The sequence below is a fragment of the Lissotriton vulgaris genome, chromosome 2_2 (assembly GCF_964263255.1).
Source record: "Lissotriton vulgaris chromosome 2_2, aLisVul1.2, whole genome shotgun sequence".
NCBI classification, from domain to species: domain Eukaryota; kingdom Metazoa; phylum Chordata; class Amphibia; order Caudata; family Salamandridae; genus Lissotriton; species Lissotriton vulgaris.
This window is the reverse complement of record NC_141688.1, coordinates 127,517,297-127,536,422: the sequence shown is the minus strand read 5'-3', so window position 1 is coordinate 127,536,422 and position 19,126 is coordinate 127,517,297. Positions and strand designations below refer to the sequence as shown.

Genomic DNA, 19,126 nt, shown 5'->3' with positions numbered 1-19,126 from the left:
ATGGCACGAAGAAGGGGAACTCTGCTTCATCTTCTTATGCTTACATGAACATTTGGGAACAACGAAGACCAGCCTTGAGAGTGGCTCTGCCAACTCCCGAAACTGGAGGGGTTCTGGGAATGAGTGTTCGACTTGGAGCAGTCCCAGTGCTGTTGCTTCTTGTGCTTGGATCTTATGGGGTGACAACTCTTGCGCACTGTGGAAAATTTGGAGAAATAGCTGACAAAAAGCAGTCTTTGAGAGACCACAAAAGCACCGGATCTGAGGCGCGCAAAGAAATGAACTAATGTCAGCATGCACGAGGGGCACCTCTACAGGCCCCATACATCGTGACCGGAGCAGAACTGAGTCAGTGTAGAGTCGCACAGCGCTACCTTCCGCTGCACTGAGGTACTGCAAAAAGGTTTCCAGAGAAGACGCTTGTGGATTATTCAAAATATAAGGGATCTGCAGCTAGAAGTCTCTATCAGGATAAAAATGACTTGTTCCAATTACTTGCCTTGGAGCGTATCTATTTCCTGCTCTTAACAAACCACCAGCCTGCAGTACCATATAGTGCAACAAGGGCTGTGCTCTTCTGGTACAACTTTACCATGAAGAGGACTGCGCTAGTTCTATACACACTGTAGAAACGCAATACTGGATAGACTACATCTAATGCACTCTTAGATGGGTTTATTATTAGATCCACACTTTAGCAGGGATTTTTTGCAGTGAATTCAATTAATGCCTTATTAATGAGGATGATTAACATCACCAGTTATCCAAAAGTGTGTAAACATTTTACCAGCATTATCGTGAAGTGCAATCATCCTGTAAGAAGCTGGTTCATCAAGAGCACCAAATAGGGGTGCTCCTTTCCAGTTCTTCAGTATTGCTCCTTTTAATTCATGAGTTACATAGCCATGAGAGCGTTCTAATCCCCTATAGCATGTTACTGTTACACAGAATTATGCCAAAGCTGTGTTGACCCACTGCTATGGAGCTCTTTGCTTTTCGAATTACTTTCCATACAGTTAGCGGAATGCTTTGAGTTCAGGGTCCTTAAAGTGGTTCCTCTGGTCTGGTCCCTCTTTTAAAGGGTCTCTCGCAATGAGTAAGAAGTCGCATCAGTGGGGTGGGAGGAACAGTGATTAATTAGCTCCAGCACCGACATATGAGCGAGGGGTCTATCAATTTTGGTATCCACAAGGCCTTTCGAATCAACTGACATCTTCCTAAATATTGTTTTTTTTCTTGGCATCTAGATGTATCGCATTTGTGTTTAAAAGACTCTCCCACATCCTTCTCAACTTCATTTTTGCATCAATATAGTCCCTTTGTACCATGTTCTTGTCCTTCAGTTACTGAAAGTGGGCTTGTGTGGGACCTTAAGATTCATTGGTAAGTAGTTTACCAGATTTTGGTTCCAGTTCAAATAGTTGCTAAAATAAAGTAATGCATTGTGTGTTAAAGAGGTCCGATCATGATTGCAGTGTGGCGCCACACTGTCTTTGACAATTAAAAAAAGGAATACAGCCCAGTCATGAGGGTCTTTATTTACTCTGCCAGCGTGGTCCCATGTGTTGCAAAGTGACCCCTTCTTAGGTGGGCATACCCAGTTTTTTTTTCTTGGACTCACCTGCTGATAATCTTGACCTCCAATACAGAGACACTACTATCCAGTGCCTAGCGTGTGTGGCCTAACCCCTAAAACATGTAGAAAATGGCTTAAAACCAGTTTGGCACATTTAAATTATACATAATGCCATGGTATATGGTGCAGAAATACAACCGTGGCATCCACTACAGTGGCAACATGGCCTCGGAACTACCCTAAGCAGCTTGGCAGCAGCAGTTTGAACCATTTTGCAGATATTTATAAAAATCACCCTTTTGTCAGGTAGGGTAACCGGATTATGAATATTAAATAAGTCACCACTAAGCACATGTTCCTGCCCACAAGGTAGGGTGCACAATATTAAAGAGAGAAACGTGTGTGACATTAGAAATGGCATTTTGTCTCGGTGACTAGACCCACAACGACTCTGTCATTGGGCAGGCTGTAGCTGGTACATAGGAAAAGTAAAGGTATAGATTATACACCTTAATCTATACATTGTGACCTGTACCAGCCTCAGACTTCATTCAAAGACCTATATTTAATACAATTTAAATATAATGGTAAAGTTGGATTTGTATTTAATATATTGAAGTGTGTCTTTTAAAAAGTTATCTTTAAACAGCCTGAAGCTGCTGGAGGTTAATTTTCACTAGCTCTCCAGCAACTGCCTAGCTGATCTTGGCCTGAATTAGGTGTGAAAGAGTTGTTAAACCTGCTCCTAGAGCACATTCAATGGCTTGGGAGTGGAGAGGTGCTTGCTTCACCTGACAGGAAGACGAGTTGGAGTGGCCTCAGGAACTTAATTTCAAAGGGGCTTGACCTGTCACAATCAAATGTTAGGTGGCACATGGAAAGCCCCAAATGTTCTCCCCTAGGCAAGATTGCACCAATCCCAAAGGGAGGAAAGCTACTTGAAAATTGGTTTTGAGTGACCACAGAGAAGGGCCCTGCTCATTACCCTGGCCACACCTCTTTAGGCACACAGGCTCCGCATAAGGGGAGAAGGGTTTCCACATCTTGGATTTCATGGGTGAAGGGCACTGTGGGATTTTTGCAGAGGGGCAGACAAGAACTACTGAAAAAAGTTGGTACTATTACCCCATTGGTTAGGAAGTGCTCAGGAGTCACCCCCCTCGCCAGATGAACCCTACAAAAAGGGACCCTCATTCTGCCTTCCTCAGAACACTTTCTGGACTTGTAGAAGGACAGCCCTCTGTGACCTTTGAGGAGCTCTGAAGGACTAGAGCTGCACCCCTTTATACCCAGCACAAAGAAGTGGACTCCAAGGGTCAGCTCACTGACCTCCTCAGTAAAAATAATGATGAAATAAGAAAGACATTGTTAACTTACCAGTGGTTTGCAAAGAAGAACCCGGACGTCAGCCATTTGAGGGGGTGTCCACTTCAGTTTGGCACACACGTGCATTATGTTAGAGAAGACAGTGTGGAAAGTGAGTTCTACTTCCACGCCGCATGGGAACTTTAATGATTGCTTTGGTAGTTCTGGAATCATACAGTAGATTATAATGACATAAAAACACAATAACTAATTAGCTAGTACATCAAAAAACATTAAAAGCAGCAACAATGGCATATTTTGTTGTTAATTAAATAGGAAACTGATAAATTATAAATGTCTAACACTTCAAATCTTCAAATTAGCCACCACCGCTGAATGATCAAACCAAGACCAGGGATAGGCTTCGGCTGCTCCAATCAGTGTGGTAGCCCTTTGGACACCAATATTAAACATATGCAGGAAGATGCCACGTGTGTGGATGACTAATACGTAAACTAGGTATCTCACTCTGAATTAAGAGTATCTCCAGGCATGAAACATTTTATGTAACTGCCTTAGTTGTTGAATGATTGCATCATATTTCGAAACAGATCAGGCAATAGCGATGGACCTGTCAAGAGAAAACTGCAGCACAGTATTAAAGTTCACAGGCCTTATAAAGTGTGAGTCTGCACAATCTGTACATAAGTCCAACACATTCTCCTTGCCACCCGGGGAATTTAGGTTATGGGCATAAATATTGATTCATGCGAACGTGACCCCGTTAATGTATCTATATGGGCCTTCATCAGCAGAACTATTGAACCTACTAAAAACTGACCTGAGTACTCACTAGAGTGTGTGAAAAATTAAAAAAAAACAGGGATGACATACCAATTCTTTACCAAAGTTGATATGTACTAGGTGTAACAAGTGTGTGCAGCAACAATACAATTTAAACACCATGCCATCACATTTCTGACCTTTCTCTGACAATTCAATTCACATACATACAATACTTACAGCTTCACATGAACCCCGACGACATATCTCCACCAGTTACAAACACATTTATAAATACCAAGTGTGTACTCCACTATTCCTGCTATGCAAAGATTATTGTGCTGTGATATAGATTTAAGATCCAGGTTTAAGACTTGGAGACATTTAATGGTAGCATTTAATTTATGGATGATTGCTGGTATTGGTTTCATGGTATCTTTCAGCTGACTCACTTGTGTCCCCATTGTTCGACAGGTTTCTCAAATGTGAGCTACATGGTATCCCCCATCCCATCAGGGCCATTCAGAGGGGAAATTGTCTCCATGACATTAGATTTAATTTCTAGTATAACTGACAAAAGATTCAGATGAGAACTCATTCAGGTCCACAATGCTGTGGAATAGTGGAATGGCAAGTTAATTACAGGTGGTCTTGCGTGTGGCAAAATTAAGTAGTCCTTGTTTGGTTTGCGTATTTTCTCAATATAATGAAAACACCACTTTTGACGATTCCCATCAAGCCAAAAATACATAGGAAACAGTATTTGCTTTAGAAGTAGACTTTTTGCTTTAGAAGTAGACTTACAGGGCTTATCTTACAAAAAATGAGAATCTTTTTGCATGCCTACCATGGCCGCTCCTTCCCTGCTAACATTTATGATGACATCCAATATGGCCACCAGTCTCACTTCATAAACATCCTGAAAGCAGAGGGTTTCAGGCAGACATAATATGGCCTAGTCAATTAGCCGCACAGCCTCCTGGATCATGCATCCACAGTGCCCCCAACCATGCATCTCCCAGGTGAGTAGAAATGACCAGATGACTATGCAGAGTGGCAAGGAGTAATAACAGCAGAGCCAGGAAAATGAAGTGTCACTCATACTGCAGCTGACTGCAACTGACACTAGCCCTCTATGGGTCGGCACTAGTTTGCCTTACTGCCAGCCACTCCAGTACAGAGTTTACCGCACCTCACCCCTTTCTCATGATGTAAGCAGCTGAGGGCAAGAGAGGAGGACAGAGAGAAGAAGAAGTAGCACATTAGAACACATCCAGGGTTGGGCGCTCACTAATCTGCAACAAGCAGACTCTGCTACTCGAGGGGCTCGATTAGGCACACTCCGACCTGCGGGCTTCATCACATGTCCCTCTGCCGGGGTGAAGTGCATGGAGTTTCCACAGGTAGAAGGATAGAAAAAGCTCATCATTTAGGTCAATCCATGCTTCCAATCAGGCTTCTGCTTCAGCATCACCCAGCATGTCCATGAACAGCAAGTCTGCAGTTACCGGTTTGCGAGGGGCTTAGCTGATAATTTTAGTCACAGCAAGGTCTGCAGCAGCACAGAAATTTATTGTTTCTACTACAGGATAATGCTGTGCACCAAGGAACATGTTTAGAATTAAGTCACCTTGGGTGTTGCACAATGGTGGCCCTCCAGTCTCCTCACTTTTTGCTTTAATTGGTAGGTATTGCTGCCCACTGAAGTGTAAAACACTGGACCACAAACAGTACTACCCTACCAATTGAACTGGTGCAGAATATTTAATAAAGGCTATCATATGGAACGTGAAAGACTGGATTGAAGACATGAAGGCGATATTACCCTGGCAACAAAGATTCTGTCCTGGCCTGGCCACCGTTGACCAGACCTTTGTTATTAATCTTCTGTTCCTAAAGTATGACACAAGAAAAGCTTTATGCTGTATCTGCCTTCACTTTAACAGAAATAGACTCTAGACCCAACCCATTTCACTACCTGATTCAAAAACTTTACGCAAACACCATGGATGAACTACTTGGCCAACTCAGGAAATATTAAAAACTTCTTAAAAACAAAAACATACGTTTGTTTCCAAATTCTTCTTTAATATATCCAACAGTGACTTTGCCAGCATATTAGAGGTCACACATTAACAATATCCACAAATTAAGACAAATAAAAGCACCCATACTCTTACTTGCAAAATACTGACTGCTCCTCATAAGAATACAAAATGTATTGCAAAAACTCATTAAACAATGTGAAAATACTGCAAATCAAACCAAACAGCCGTCAGTTAAAGATCATGACCTGGTGAACTGTGATAAAAAACAGTAACTGAGAATTTCGCCCTGTATAAAAACCATTAAGAAAGAGATGTGAAGTTACTTACCTTCGTTAACGCTTTTTCTGGTGGATATGGTATCTACTTGCAGATTCCTGACCTTCTGAATAGCCCCAGGCACCTGCTTGGACTAGAAACTTTTCAATAACTCCTCCATACGTCTATACCAAAAGATCCTGTAAAACAAAGTGCCCATCCCTCCTCATTTCGGAATCCACGCAGTGATGTTTTGCTTCAGTGTGAAGGGAAGACAAGGTGGCTGCTTTACAGATATCAGTTACAGGTCCCGGTCCCGCAACAGGAGAGCTAGATTACTTTGCTCCAGTAAAATATGCACAAATACCTCCCGGAGATTCCTTATAGACCATGGCATAGCAGATCTCGATGTAAAGAGTAATCAATCGAGAGATAGTTCACTTGTAGATTGCCTTTCTTTTCTATCCTCTTCGTGAGTAGAATGTGGAGGAGGGTAAAAAATGTGGTCAGAGTATTAGACTGACCAAAGTGGAATGGAGTAACCACTTCTGGATCTTAACACCAACATAGCAGGGGAAAACGAGGTGAATGGAGGTTTTACACTCAAGGCTTGGAGTTTACTAACTCATCTGGCCGGGGTAATTGCCATTAAGAAAATGGTCTTAAAGTGAGCAGCCTTAAAGGACAACTGTGAAGGGTTCAAATGGTGAATACATAAGAAATGCAAGGAATAAGTTAAGATTCCACTAAGGCATAATAAATGGTGTGGGATGACATTTGTTTGTAAGCTCTTCAATGAATCTCTCAACAATAGGAGATTTGAGTAGCGACAGTTGATTTGGGAAACATATACAAGCCAAAAGGGCCATAAATACCCTTTACCTGTAGCAACTGCACAGCCCTGTCGGGGTAATGCAAGAGCAAGCTGAAGAATATCAAAATGATGAGTATAAAGTGGATCTATGGAATTATCCTCACACCATTTGACAAATCCAGCCCCTCTGTTAGCATGAATTGATTTGGTGGAGTGTTTTCAGGAAAATGAAATAACATCCAACACTTCTGGGGAAAGTGAATAGGAACTCAGGGTGCCCGGTTCAATCTCCAAGCATGCAAGTGGAGGATCTGGAGGTGGAGGTATAAAACCTGCATTTGTGAGAGGTCTCCCCTGCTCAGGAGACAGAACAGTGGGCACAGGGAGAGTTGAACTAGCTGTGCATACCAAACCCTTCATGGCCAGTCAGTTGCAATCAAGGTTAATGGGCCCAGTCAAGGTGAATTTTCCTCAGTGCCTGAGGAATCAATTGAAACGTGTCCCCAAGTGCTCCCTGCATTGGATACTGGAGGGTGCAGAATGTCACACAGTGCACATTCTCCTGACAGGCAAAGAACTCTACTGAGACCAAAGTCCTGTGCACACGTATACGGGCAATGGTTTTAGTCTGAAAACCACAATCCAATAGCTCTTCTTGTAAGAATTAAGCAGGTCGACATCAGAAAAGTCTTAATAAGGATTTTTTATCTGGATCAATATAGAATGAACAACCAGCTGGGGTTGTTTTGTTAGGGTTTGTTTTCCCCTGACCTGTTAGCACCATCCTTATTCATTTGCATCTTAGAACATTTGCGTACTTGGCAGAGCGCCACTTCTTCCTGTCTTTAATCTGAACCCACCACCGATAAAGTTACAGGTCTTTTGAGAAGATCCCCATATACAGAAGATATTTAGTACCATTTTAAGATGGAGACACCACAGGTGATCAGCTACATAAGACCAACAGACTGTACATACATTGAGCACTTCAGCTGTCTTACACTACTCTGTGTTAGCCTAAGGCTGTTTTCCCACTCTACCACTAATAGAGCACTTTGAGTATTGCATTGAGCCTTGTAAACATTTGTGGAACCCCTGAACTCTGTGCATGGAATAACCACCTAGGGGCATACCGTATGCAAAGCCATCTTCCTACAAAAGGGTAGGGTATACCCCTTTTCCACGTTTTGTAATACCCTGATGTTATGGACCTCCATCGAAGGCAAAACTAAGACACCCTTCCACCCACTGGTAAAGTGTGATCCAAGAAGGGAAAACTAGGGCTGCTTTTCTGTGTTGGCTGAGGAAGAGGATCAGGAGGACGAATAGGGAGAATCAGGGTTCACTGTTTTCCTCTAGTACACCCTCTGTAACTTTTGTAAAGGGGATCTGATGACTGTTATTGTGGTTTTTGAGATGAATATTGCCGATGTCCATGAAATGAGAACCCCCTGCTGAAGGCTCAAAGTCTTTTAAATTGTTTGTAGTCTTTCGTCTGTGATTGTAGGCCGTGATCATGCTGTGGCTCTACTCTCTTTAAATCATTCTAAAGCAGAATCTGCTTTTACTACAACAATTCTAAACCATTAAATGACAAATCCATGTGAGTATTTTGCACATCTTGTGAAAATGCAGAGTTTCTCAGCCAGGAATGGCGGTAAACTGACATTGATGTGCCTATTGCCCTTGCAACAGAGTTAGCAGTGTCAAGCCACATTTGTATGACTTGTCTAGCCACTGCTTGACCATCATTAATTCGTTTGGAGAAATAAAGTTGGAATTCCATAGACAGTAAAGGAAAGATATGTTGTACTGAATCTAGCAATGCATGAATATTTCTGCTTAGGAGGCAAGTCGCAGTCAAAGATTTAGGAGTCATGCTACAAGATGAGAAGGTCTTTTTTGCAGGCTTTCTTGGATTCCCTGTCAGATGGAGTAGACGAAAAGGAACCAGGAGCAAGCTTTGATGAGCAAGAGGTTTGAGCTACCAAGCTCTCTGGCGACAGATGTGACAGTAGTAGAACTGGGTCTCCAAGGAACTGGTTTGTAACTTCTTTCTATTGATCTGGAGACAGCTGTAGCAGTGGTGGGGTTGTCCCATATTGCGAGGATGGGTTCTGCCAATGCCTAATTAAAGGGCAGCAGAGGTTCTGAGGTGTATGATGCTGAATGTAGAACCTCTCAATATGTTAGACTTCAATTCGGTGGTTGGAAAAGTCTAATATTTCTGCTGCTTTTCACAACACAGAATAAGATGTCACCTTTGGAGTTGGAAGACCTGTTGGAGACAAATGTTCCCAGTCTGGGATGTGTCCAGACTGCTCACTTCCTACAAACATTCGTATTCCAGGTCAGTTAATAGGTGGGTATAGTCAACTCCTACATCTTCCTGAGAAACATCATCCCAAAAAGGATATGTTCTTCCTCCAAAAGTCTTTGCACTTTGCTCTAAGATTGATGAAGCAGTAATGCACCCTGTGGAAGCCTATTGGTCAGTAAGGTTGAAGATCAACAAGTTACTTATCTTCGGTAATGATATATCTGTAAGAAACATAGATAAGTTATAAATTCCTTACCCTAGAATTACCCCAGGCGTCAGACTGTATTCGGAAAGATTTTCGTCAGCAGTACCTCTGTGCGTCAGAAGATGGCGTCGGTCTGCTCCACATTGCGTTGCAGCCGCAAGGATGACGACGAAGTAGCTACTTAGGTGCCACCCTCACGCGCTGATGTCAGATCTGTACGTGACTTTCTGTGCCAGAAACGCAGAGTCATGCAAGACACTGACCACTGGTGCACAAAATCAGGGCCCTGAAAGGATGTCCTTAACCCTAGAAGTCAGTTTGCAGAACTGGGAGGACAGGTGGGGCCGTAAGGAATCTATAACTAACCTATGTTTCTTACAGATATATCGTTACCGAAGGTAAGTAACTTGTTCATCTGAAAGAAACAGTTTGTTATAGATTCCTTACCTTAGAATAGATACTCCAGCAATACCATCCCCGGAGGTGGGTCTGCGAACCAAGTTCGCATCAGAAAGTCCTGGAGAATAGAACAGCCAATGAAGCTGTCTCTCTGGACTTGGCTGTCCAGGCAGTGTCTCGTAAACCTGTGCAGAAATGCCCACATAGCTGCCTAACAGATGTCATTTAGAGGGACTCTATAGATCTGAGGCAGGTGCACAGCTCTGTGTTTTATAAACAGTTTTTAATCCATTAAAGGTGCTCCATAGGTGGCGACCGACGTCCCAGGACGCCAAACTTAACAATCAACACGTGTCTTTAATGGGGCATTAAAGGCATCCCTGTGAGCACACCGTTTTTCTTCAGTATGAAATGAGGATTCCAAACATCATTTCCTTTGAAAATTATTTCCTTCTTTATTCCATACTAGCAGCCTTTCCCGACCTTGTCCGGGAGCAATCAGGCTTCCCCGACCCCCGCCTGCCCTGACATTGCCCAACAGCCCGGGCCCCCGGCCGCTCTCTACCCTGCCTGCCCCGACCCCCACCTGCCCCGACATTGTCCCCCGGATGTCACAAAGGCCCAGTGTTGAGGCGCTCTGCATAAATCTCCATGGCAGATGCTGTAAGTCCCCGTCCCCCGCCTGCCCCGACCACCACCTGCCCGACATTGTCCCCCGGCGCCTTACCTCAGCCGCAGTTCTTCAGTTCACTGCTCCTCCTTCTGTTTTGGTGCAAGTCCCCGTCCCCCGCCTGCCCCGACCCCCGCCTGCCCGACATTGTCCCCCGGAGCCTTACCTCAGCCGCCGCTTCTCAGTTCACCGCTCCTTGCCGCTGGTCACCGCTCCTCCCGCTGCTTCTCACCTCCTCCCCCGCGCCATGTCCGCCGCTCGTCACCGCTCCTCCCCTGCGCCATGTCCGCCGCTCCTCCTCGCGCTCCTGGACGCCGCACCTCCCCGCGCTCCTGACGTCAGCAAGCAGGTCGCGGCCAGCGCTACTTCGAGGGGACTACTTTTTTTATAATGTAAATTTTTTAAATATAACGTATTTTTTAACTTTATATAGCCTATGTCCATCTGCACACCCTGAGGATTACAACGATGTATCGGGTGTGTGGATTGGCGCTGTGGTTCCCGAGTTTACCCGCCTCAAAGCCTCAAAAGTTCTTCCTTTATAATAGTAGTATAGATATATTTCAGTTATTTCTTGTTTCTCACATTTTACCATTTCATGGTTATGCGTATGTTCATACAAGCGACAAAGTTATTTTTGACTCCAATGCATTTCGGGCGTAACTCAAACGCCCTTCATCAGGGAATAAACACTACAAATAAAACAGGTACAGAAAGTATAATGAGCAAATGTCATATGGGTGTGAAGTGTTATTTACATTGTGATATGCATTGAATTAATGTAAAGTGTTTGAGATCCGAAAAATAAAGTAAAAAACGATGTGTGTGATATTGTCTGGTGCGGTTTACCAAAATCACCTACTTCACCTTAAAAACCTGTGAAAGTGTGTTCAATGACAACCATGCCTGAGCCACTTACGTGTCGCGTTCTATCAAGTTAGACCTCAGTAACCAGAACTGTTTAGGGAGACATAGAAACGGACGTGCTGTTAGTCTCGATTACCGATTCTAGCTTTTGATAACCATACCATCACGGACAATTGAACCCAATCAACTAGACACCAACCTGCTTTTGTGAGCTCCGAAACTGGTATCTTCTCTTCATAGGGCATTCCGCCATGTATAAAATACCCAGTACGCCAGTTATCCTCCATTTTAAAAGCCTGAACTTACCGGTCGTTCCCCTGATTCCGGTCACGTGATGTGTAAAACTAAAAGAGTTACTCCGTGCCAAAATGTGTATAATGTGATCGTGAAATATCCAATCTATTCCACAGTAATGATTACAATCCGGCTATACTGTCTTATTAACAATATAAACAATTAAATGATATGGAAAAAGAAAATCGAAGAAAAAATACTGGGATTCGAACTCTAATGTTAAAAAAGCATCCTGAACCGCGACGCTCGCGGAGTGCTATCTGTCTGTAAACAAGAAATGACTATCATGTAGTGCTGATGGTGTAGTGGTGTGTTACTACGTGTGATGGTATAAACCAGGCATTCGCTCCTTATATTAAACAAAACATTAAATGAAAAGCAAGACCCCTTTCCCGATCAAGGAAAACAGTAATCATTTACAGATAACATGATAATTCCATACGTTCATTGAGACCATTTGGACTCTGGGTTGAGAGTTTATGGATCCAAAAGTTCTCTCGTTGTAACAAGTATTTTGTATGGTCTCTACCTTCTATTTTCTCAACTGTTTCCAGTATCATGTATTTCAATTGAGAAATGTTGTGCTGTTCCTCCATAAAGTGAGTTGCCACTGTGGATTTAGTGTTCTTCATGCAAATGTTAGACTTGTGTTCTGTGAGTCTCGTTTTTATACGTCTCTCAGTCTTACCAATGTACAGTTTTCCGCACGGACATTTCAAGGCATAGATCACATTTGCTGTGTCACATGTTGCATTAACCCTAACTTTATTCCCATGTCCTTTCATGGGATGATTTATTTTATTTTCCCTGATGATGCTGTTGCAATTGCCACAATTTAAGCATGCTTTTGTGCCTTTGTATGTCTTTGTGTCAGGTGGTTTATTTTTTAATATTTCTCCCAGATTGCGAGCTCTTGTATAAGCAAATAAAGGTATATTCTCGAAGGATTTATGAAAATCTGGTTCTAACCTGAGTATGGTCCAGTGCTTTGTAATGATTTTTCTGAATTTCTGACTCAGTGTAGAAAATTTAGATACAGCTACAATCCTTGTTTCTTCTTTTTTGGTGTTTGGTTTTAGTAGCTCGCTTCTTTCAATTCTGTCGACTTTTTTTCTAGAATTCTCTATGATGTTTTTGGGGTATCCTCTATTTGAAAATCTTGTTGCCATTTCCTCCAATCTCGATCCCACTTGTGTCTTGTCTGACGTGATTCTTTTAACTCTCGCCATCTGCGAATAAGGGAGATGTTTCTTTAAGCTGGGCTGATGAAAACTCGCAAAGTATATCATATTGTTCCTGTCAGTATTTTTCCTGTAAATATTTGTTTCAAATCCTTTTTCGTTGATCGATATCTTTACATCCAGGAAAGTAACAGTTGTGTCTGAAATGTCCCAAGTCAGTTGGATCCGACTGTCTATATCATTGAATTTACATAGAACAGACTGTAAGAGCTCCTCTTCAGATGATTTCCAAATAATGAATATGTCGTCTATGTATCGTACTATGAGCTTTGCGTTATCACACCATTCAGTTTTTGAAAAGATGTTGGTTTCCTCATAGTCCTGCATGAATATATTGGCGTATACCGGCGCCACCGAATTGCCCATAGCTGTTCCTGTCTATTGTTGGTACCATGAGTCTTTATATCGAAAGTAGCTCTGATACAAGGTAAACGTCATTAGTTCCATTAGGAATGTCTGCAAGTCATGGTCTAAATCCGTGTTAAGTAGTGCTTTTCTATTGCTTCCATTCCTAAAGAGTGTGGTATGGATGTGTACAAAGAGCGTACGTCTGCTGTGCACCTGATTAGAGTTTCTTCAGGTTCAATAGTCATTGTCTCAAGTTTCAATAAAAAGTCAGTAGTGTCTTTTATGTACGTTCTAATACCCTTGACCGTCGGTTGAAGATACTTGTTAAGTAGTTGACCAATGGGTTCGTGGAGACTTCCATGCGTGGAAACAATTGGTCGTAATGGTGGATCCATCAAATTTTTGTGAATTTTGGGTATCATATATAATACCTGACTTTTTGGGTTGGGTTTGATTAGAACATTTTTTGTTTTCGTATTAATAGTTCCCATTTCATAAGCTTTTTCAATGATGGTTCCTAAAACTTTTGAATATTCCATAGTGGGATTCCCCTTCAACTTCATATATGTGTTGGTGTCCGTAATATGTTCCAAAACTTTTTCCTCATACATGGAGCTGTTCATGATAACTAAAGCGCCTCCCTTGTACGCTTTAGTGCACAAAATTTCCGGTTTTGAGGCAAATTTTTTGAGAGTGTCTAGATCTTTTTGGGTGATGTTTTTTTTGGTATGAGTCCCAAACTTTAAACGAGAGAGGTCTTGTTTTACCATTTTTTCGAATATATCCAATGTTTTATGGCTAACTGGTGCTTGAAAAGCGCTGGTAGTCCTCAATCCTCGTAGTTGGTCTGTTGGCTCTTTTTCTTGTTGAGGAAGTACATTATCAAAAAAGTGACGCAGTCTTAATTTTCGCATGAGTTTAAAAAAACTGCCTTCAAATTCTAAGGCATCCGTACTGGTCGTGGGTACAAAGGATGTTCCTTTTTGTAGCAGATCCATTTCATGTGTGCTCAATTTGTAGTTGCTGATGTTAATGACTAGTTGGTCTGTGTTTGAATCTTCTTCTTTTCCTTGTCTTTCTTTGGTACCGTCGTGCTTCTCGTATTGGGATGATCCTTCTCTTTTTATTTTACTCTTTCCTCTCCTGGGTCTCCTTTTTGGGCTTGGCCCTGATCTAAAAAAGAATTAACTGTAGTAGGAACGCTTGTAGTTGGTTGCTCAGTTTGGATGGTATCCTGTGTTCTTACACTTGGTTGTGTTCTTTGGTCTGTCTGTGGGATATCCTGTGTTTTTGCACTCGGTTGTGTTCTTTGAGTTCTTTGTAAAGTATCACTACCTGATGATGACGTGTCGGTGTTGGGTGAATATGGACGATTTCTTCTTTTCTGGGCATATATATCAGCCCATGTGTACACTTCTCCGAGTTTATAATCCAGGGTGTCCCTCTTGAATTTGCGTATTTTCCTTTCATTGATGTCTCTTGTGTGTTTCTCCATCTGCTCTTTAATATCCTCCAACGTTTTAGTCAATTCAAGTCCCAGAGAGGCATTACGAAGGGGATAGGAGGAAAGAGATGAGAAATGCCTTTCAAGAAACGATTTACAACCAGGAACTAGAAGAGAGAAGGGTGATCAGTAAGCCTAAGAAAGGCAGAAATGGCTTAAAGATAGCCCTTGATAGTGCCCAGAGTAGAGCCCTGCTGGGCCAAAGAAAGGAGGAACAAGAGAACCTCAGAAAGAGGGGCAGAAAGGGGATCATTTGCTGTGCACCATGCCACAAATTTGTTCCATCGACAGGCGTATACCGTCTTAGTGGAGGAACGCCTGGCTGCCAAGATAACATCACAGACTTCAGGAGGCAAGTCGAATGACGTCAACTGCGGTCGCTCAATCTCCACCCAAGGAGGTGGAGGCTGCACAGGTTCGGGTGGAGAACCGTCCAATGCTGCTGCGACAGAAGATCCTCCCGAGGGGGCAGTCTGTTCGGAGGGTTAATGGCCATGTTGAGTAGCTCGGGTTACCAGATCCTTTGTGCCCAATCCAGAGCCACAAGAATGAATTGGGCCCAGTCGCGCTTGATCTTCTTCAGCACTCTGGGCAGAAGTGGTATAGGCGGAAACAGGTTCAACAGACCGCAACTCCACCTGCGACGAAAAGCGTGGCCTAGCGAGTGCCGCCTTGTAAATTCCAAACCGTTGAATTGCTGACACTGCACGTTTTCTTCTATGGCGAATAAATTTAACCCAGGCTCTCTACACTGCTGAAAGAGACCTCGCACCACCTCCGAGTGAAGACACCCTTCGTGATCATTAATGCACCTGCGGCTGAGTTCGTCCAACCTGGCGTTCAGAGAACCTGCCACGTGTTGAACCTCCAGGGATATGCCCTGATGTTCTGGCCATGTCCAGAGGCGGAGGGCCTCTTGACATAGGGTCCACAACCCCACCCTGTCTTGTTTGTTGCAGTACCATATGGCGGTGGTGTTGTCCGTGAACAGCTGCACTACTCTTCTCTGGACAGAGGGAAGGAATGCTTACAGCGCAAGACGGATCACCCGCAACTCCAGACGGTAGATGTGGAGCCCAGACTTAGCCCGAGACCAGAGGCCTCTGATCTCCACCTCCCCCATGTGGCGGCCCTATCCCAGGAGTGATGCATCGGTCATCACTGTGAACTCTGGTTGAGGAAGGGAGAGGGATCTGCCATTGACCCAACGCTGGTCCTTGAGCCACCACTGCAGTTGGTGTGCAGTTCGCTCTGAGATCTGGACGCAATCAGACAGATTCCCCTGATGTTGCGCCCACTGGAACTTCAGGTCCCACTGCAGAGCCCGCATATGCCACCTGGCATGATCCACCAGCAGGATGCAGGAAGCAGTGAGGCCCAGCAGCCGGAGGGTCATCCTCAGGAAACACAGGAAAAGGGCTGAAAGATCGGAACCATAGCCTGAATATCCAGGACTCGCTGCTCGGGAGGATAGACCCGAAACCACATTGTGTCCAGAACCGCTCTGATAAAGAGGAGCTTCTGAGAGGGAATCAGGTGTGACTTCGGCAAGTTGATGAAGAACCCCAGCCAATGCAGGAGGTTGGCCGGTTGGCCGTAGTCTGGAGGTGGGAGACGAATGTCTGGGGTGAGCCCCCTTTTAACAGCCAGTCGTCAAGATAAGGGAAGACTGGGACCCCTGATCTGCGCAGATGAGATTCAACAGCCCCCATCACTTTCGTGAACACCCGAGGGGCACTGGTAAGGCTGAAGGGGAGCACGGTAAACTGAAAATGCTCGTGGCCTACCACGAACCGCAAGTAGCCCCAGTGGGCCGGCAGGACGGGGATGTGAAAATAGGAGTCTTGCAAGTCCAACGCTACCATCCAGTCTTCAGAGTCGAGGGCAGACAAGACCTGAGCTAACGTCAACATTTTAAACTTCTTCTTCAGGAGGAAGCGGTTGACGTTCCTGAGGTCCAAGATAGGACGCAGGCCTTTGTCCTTCTTGAGTACTGGGAATAGCACCCACAACCTACTTCTGGGGCAGGAACACGCTCAATGGCTCCCTTGGCCAAGAGAGCTGTAAATTCCTGTTGGAGAAAGCCCAGGTGATCCTCCGATATGCAATGGTACTGAGGCGGCATATCTGGTGGGTAGCCATGAAGGGGATATCGGGCTATCTGCAAAACCCACCTGTTCGACGTGATGGTGCGCCAGTGGGGGAATTGATGGCGGATCCTGCCGCCCACTGGCGATTGATGGGCCTGAAAGGTTGGACTAGGAAGGTTTGGTGGCTTAAGAAGATTGTGGGTTGGTAGACTGGCCAGCTCGCTGGCCCCCAGAACCATGGAGGTGGTTCCCACATCCCCGGCCGCGCGAAGGTTGTGCAGTTTGCGCAGGCCTGTGGCTTTGGGCAGGACATATTGGAGCACCCCTTCTGTAGCCACGAAAAGGGGGAACAGCAGACTGCGCAGGGCGGTTGGAGAGGCCTAAAGACTTGGCCGTAGCCCATGCATCCTTTAACCCCTCCCATCCTCATGACGAGCTGAGCTCGTCATGAGCTACGGCGCTCCGGTGCTCATGACGAGCTCAGCTCGTCATGGCCCGTGGAACGCTCAGATGCGGGGAGAATTCCCCTGCTGGGCTGAACGTTCCACAGGAGCCAATGCACCTGTGACGAGCTCAGCTCGTCATTAGCACAGGAGCGCTGTGCCTCATGACGAGCTGAGCTCGTCATGAGCATGCGGGCGCTGTGCGCGCCCCCTTCTCCCCAGCACAGCGGGGGAATAACCCCTGCAGCGAAGGGGTTAAACGCTTTAGAGCGTTGTCTGCTTTGTCGCCAAAAAGGCGACGGCCATCAATGGGCACGTCCATAAGAGTGCTTTGGACATCCCCAGAAAGCCAGTCGATCTCATCCAGGGGACGAAGGGCTACTAATGTGGAAATCGTCCTGCCTAGCGAGTTTGCGGTATCCAGCCCACAGCGGATGGTAAACTTCACTGCGTCTCTCCCTGCGGCAACCGCCTGGGAGAGTATGGTTCGGGCCTCCTCTGGGCACTGAGGCTGCACTTGTGCAACCATGTCCCACACAGAGTGGGAATAACGGCCCAATAGACATGCAGAGTTTACCAACCGCAGTACCAAGCTGGCAGAAGAAAAAATCTTTCCAAGATGATCCAGCTTCTTCAATTGCCTATCTGGGGTGTTGGGAGAGGGAAGTGGGGTTGGCCGGGGCCGGGCGGTGGGCAATCATCTTATCCACGGGAGCCCCCGTGTTGGGCCTGGACCAGGTGCTCAAAAGGATGTCCGTAAGGGCTTCATTAAACGGAAGCAAAAGCTACGAAGAGCTCACAGCCGGTTGTAGCACCTCTGCAGTCCTGAGTGCCACCATAGGTAGCTCGAGGTGGAGAGCCTCGGCTGCCCTACACAATACCACTGCATAGGGAGCTCCCTCCTCCGTAGCCACGGTCGGAGGAGACAACATGCCAAGGTCTGGGGAGGTATCGAGACCACTGGCATCCCCAAGGTCCTCTCTCCAGTCGGGATCATAATCCAACTGGTCGGTCAGTGGGTCACATGTCCCCTCCCAGTCCTCCGCCTCATCCTCTGGGTGCCATTCAGGCCTGAAAGGGAACCCAGGAGTGAAAAGGGGCACAAAGACACTGCTCAGCCCCAGATCCTGAGTCGGTCGACACCGGTTCGGTTCTGTGTCCACATCAGGATGGAAGGTGTGGTAGACCCGGCTGGGGGAACAACTGGCATCGAGTGCGGTTGTAGTGCCGAATTAATCAGTGCTGAGGAAGGCGTAACGAGGTCAACCGGAACCGATCCGGAGCCAGGCCTGGATCCATTGGGGCCCTGCGGCGCTGGGCCCGGAGCTGTCGGCAGGGAAAGCCTAGGACCCCCAACGAATCCACAGGGCCCGAAGGGGCGCCGACGGAGTCGGACTGCCCAAAGATGGCATGCATCGCCTCGTTAGACTGACAACGCTGAGCAGGAGCCGCCCCGGGTCCCGGGAAGGGAGGGAAATGCGGAGTCGACTCTTCAGGCTCCGCAGATGGAGCTGCGGGAAGGGCACCACCTGCATCTCTCGTTGCGTCAGCCTACCAAGGGGGAGAAGTCGAAAAGCGATGACTTGGATGACGAGTGGTGATGGCTCCGCATCGGTTCCCTCGACCTTCCTCGCGACCGGGACCTTGAACGGCATGGAGTCGACTGCCGGTGCTCATGAAGTTTTCGGGACCACTCCCACAAAGACTTCATAGCCATGGTCCGGCAGTCGCAGCACGACTTAGGGTTGTGGTCGCACTCCAGGCAAAAGAGGCACACGCTGTGCGGATTCATCACAGACATCAGTCGGGTACAGGAACAACAAGCCTTGAAGTTGGGCATCCCTACTTGCAGTAGGAGTCGGTAGGACTCAAAAATGTGGTCAACAAAAGTCGCTCAAAAAGTTCAGTTCAAAAGTGACTCTCCGGATCTGCGCTGGCTGGCGCGGAAAAAGAAAGAACTGACG

At 45.7% G+C, this 19,126-nt stretch overlaps 1 protein-coding gene across 7 annotated transcripts in view; it reads right to left on the bottom strand.

Moving 5' to 3' along the window:
- The window catches only part of LOC147729139 (mucosa-associated lymphoid tissue lymphoma translocation protein 1-like), a 1,401,591-nt gene that overhangs the window by 37,057 nt on the left and 1,345,408 nt on the right, over positions 1 to 19,126 (bottom strand). For all 7 annotated transcript variants that reach the window (XM_086959432.1, XM_086959437.1, XM_086959431.1 and 4 more), the window contains one exon: positions 2,954 to 3,105. In XM_086959432.1, coding sequence (XP_086815558.1) covers positions 2,954 to 3,105 — 152 coding nt within the window. The remainder of the gene's footprint in view (positions 1 to 2,953; positions 3,106 to 19,126) is intronic.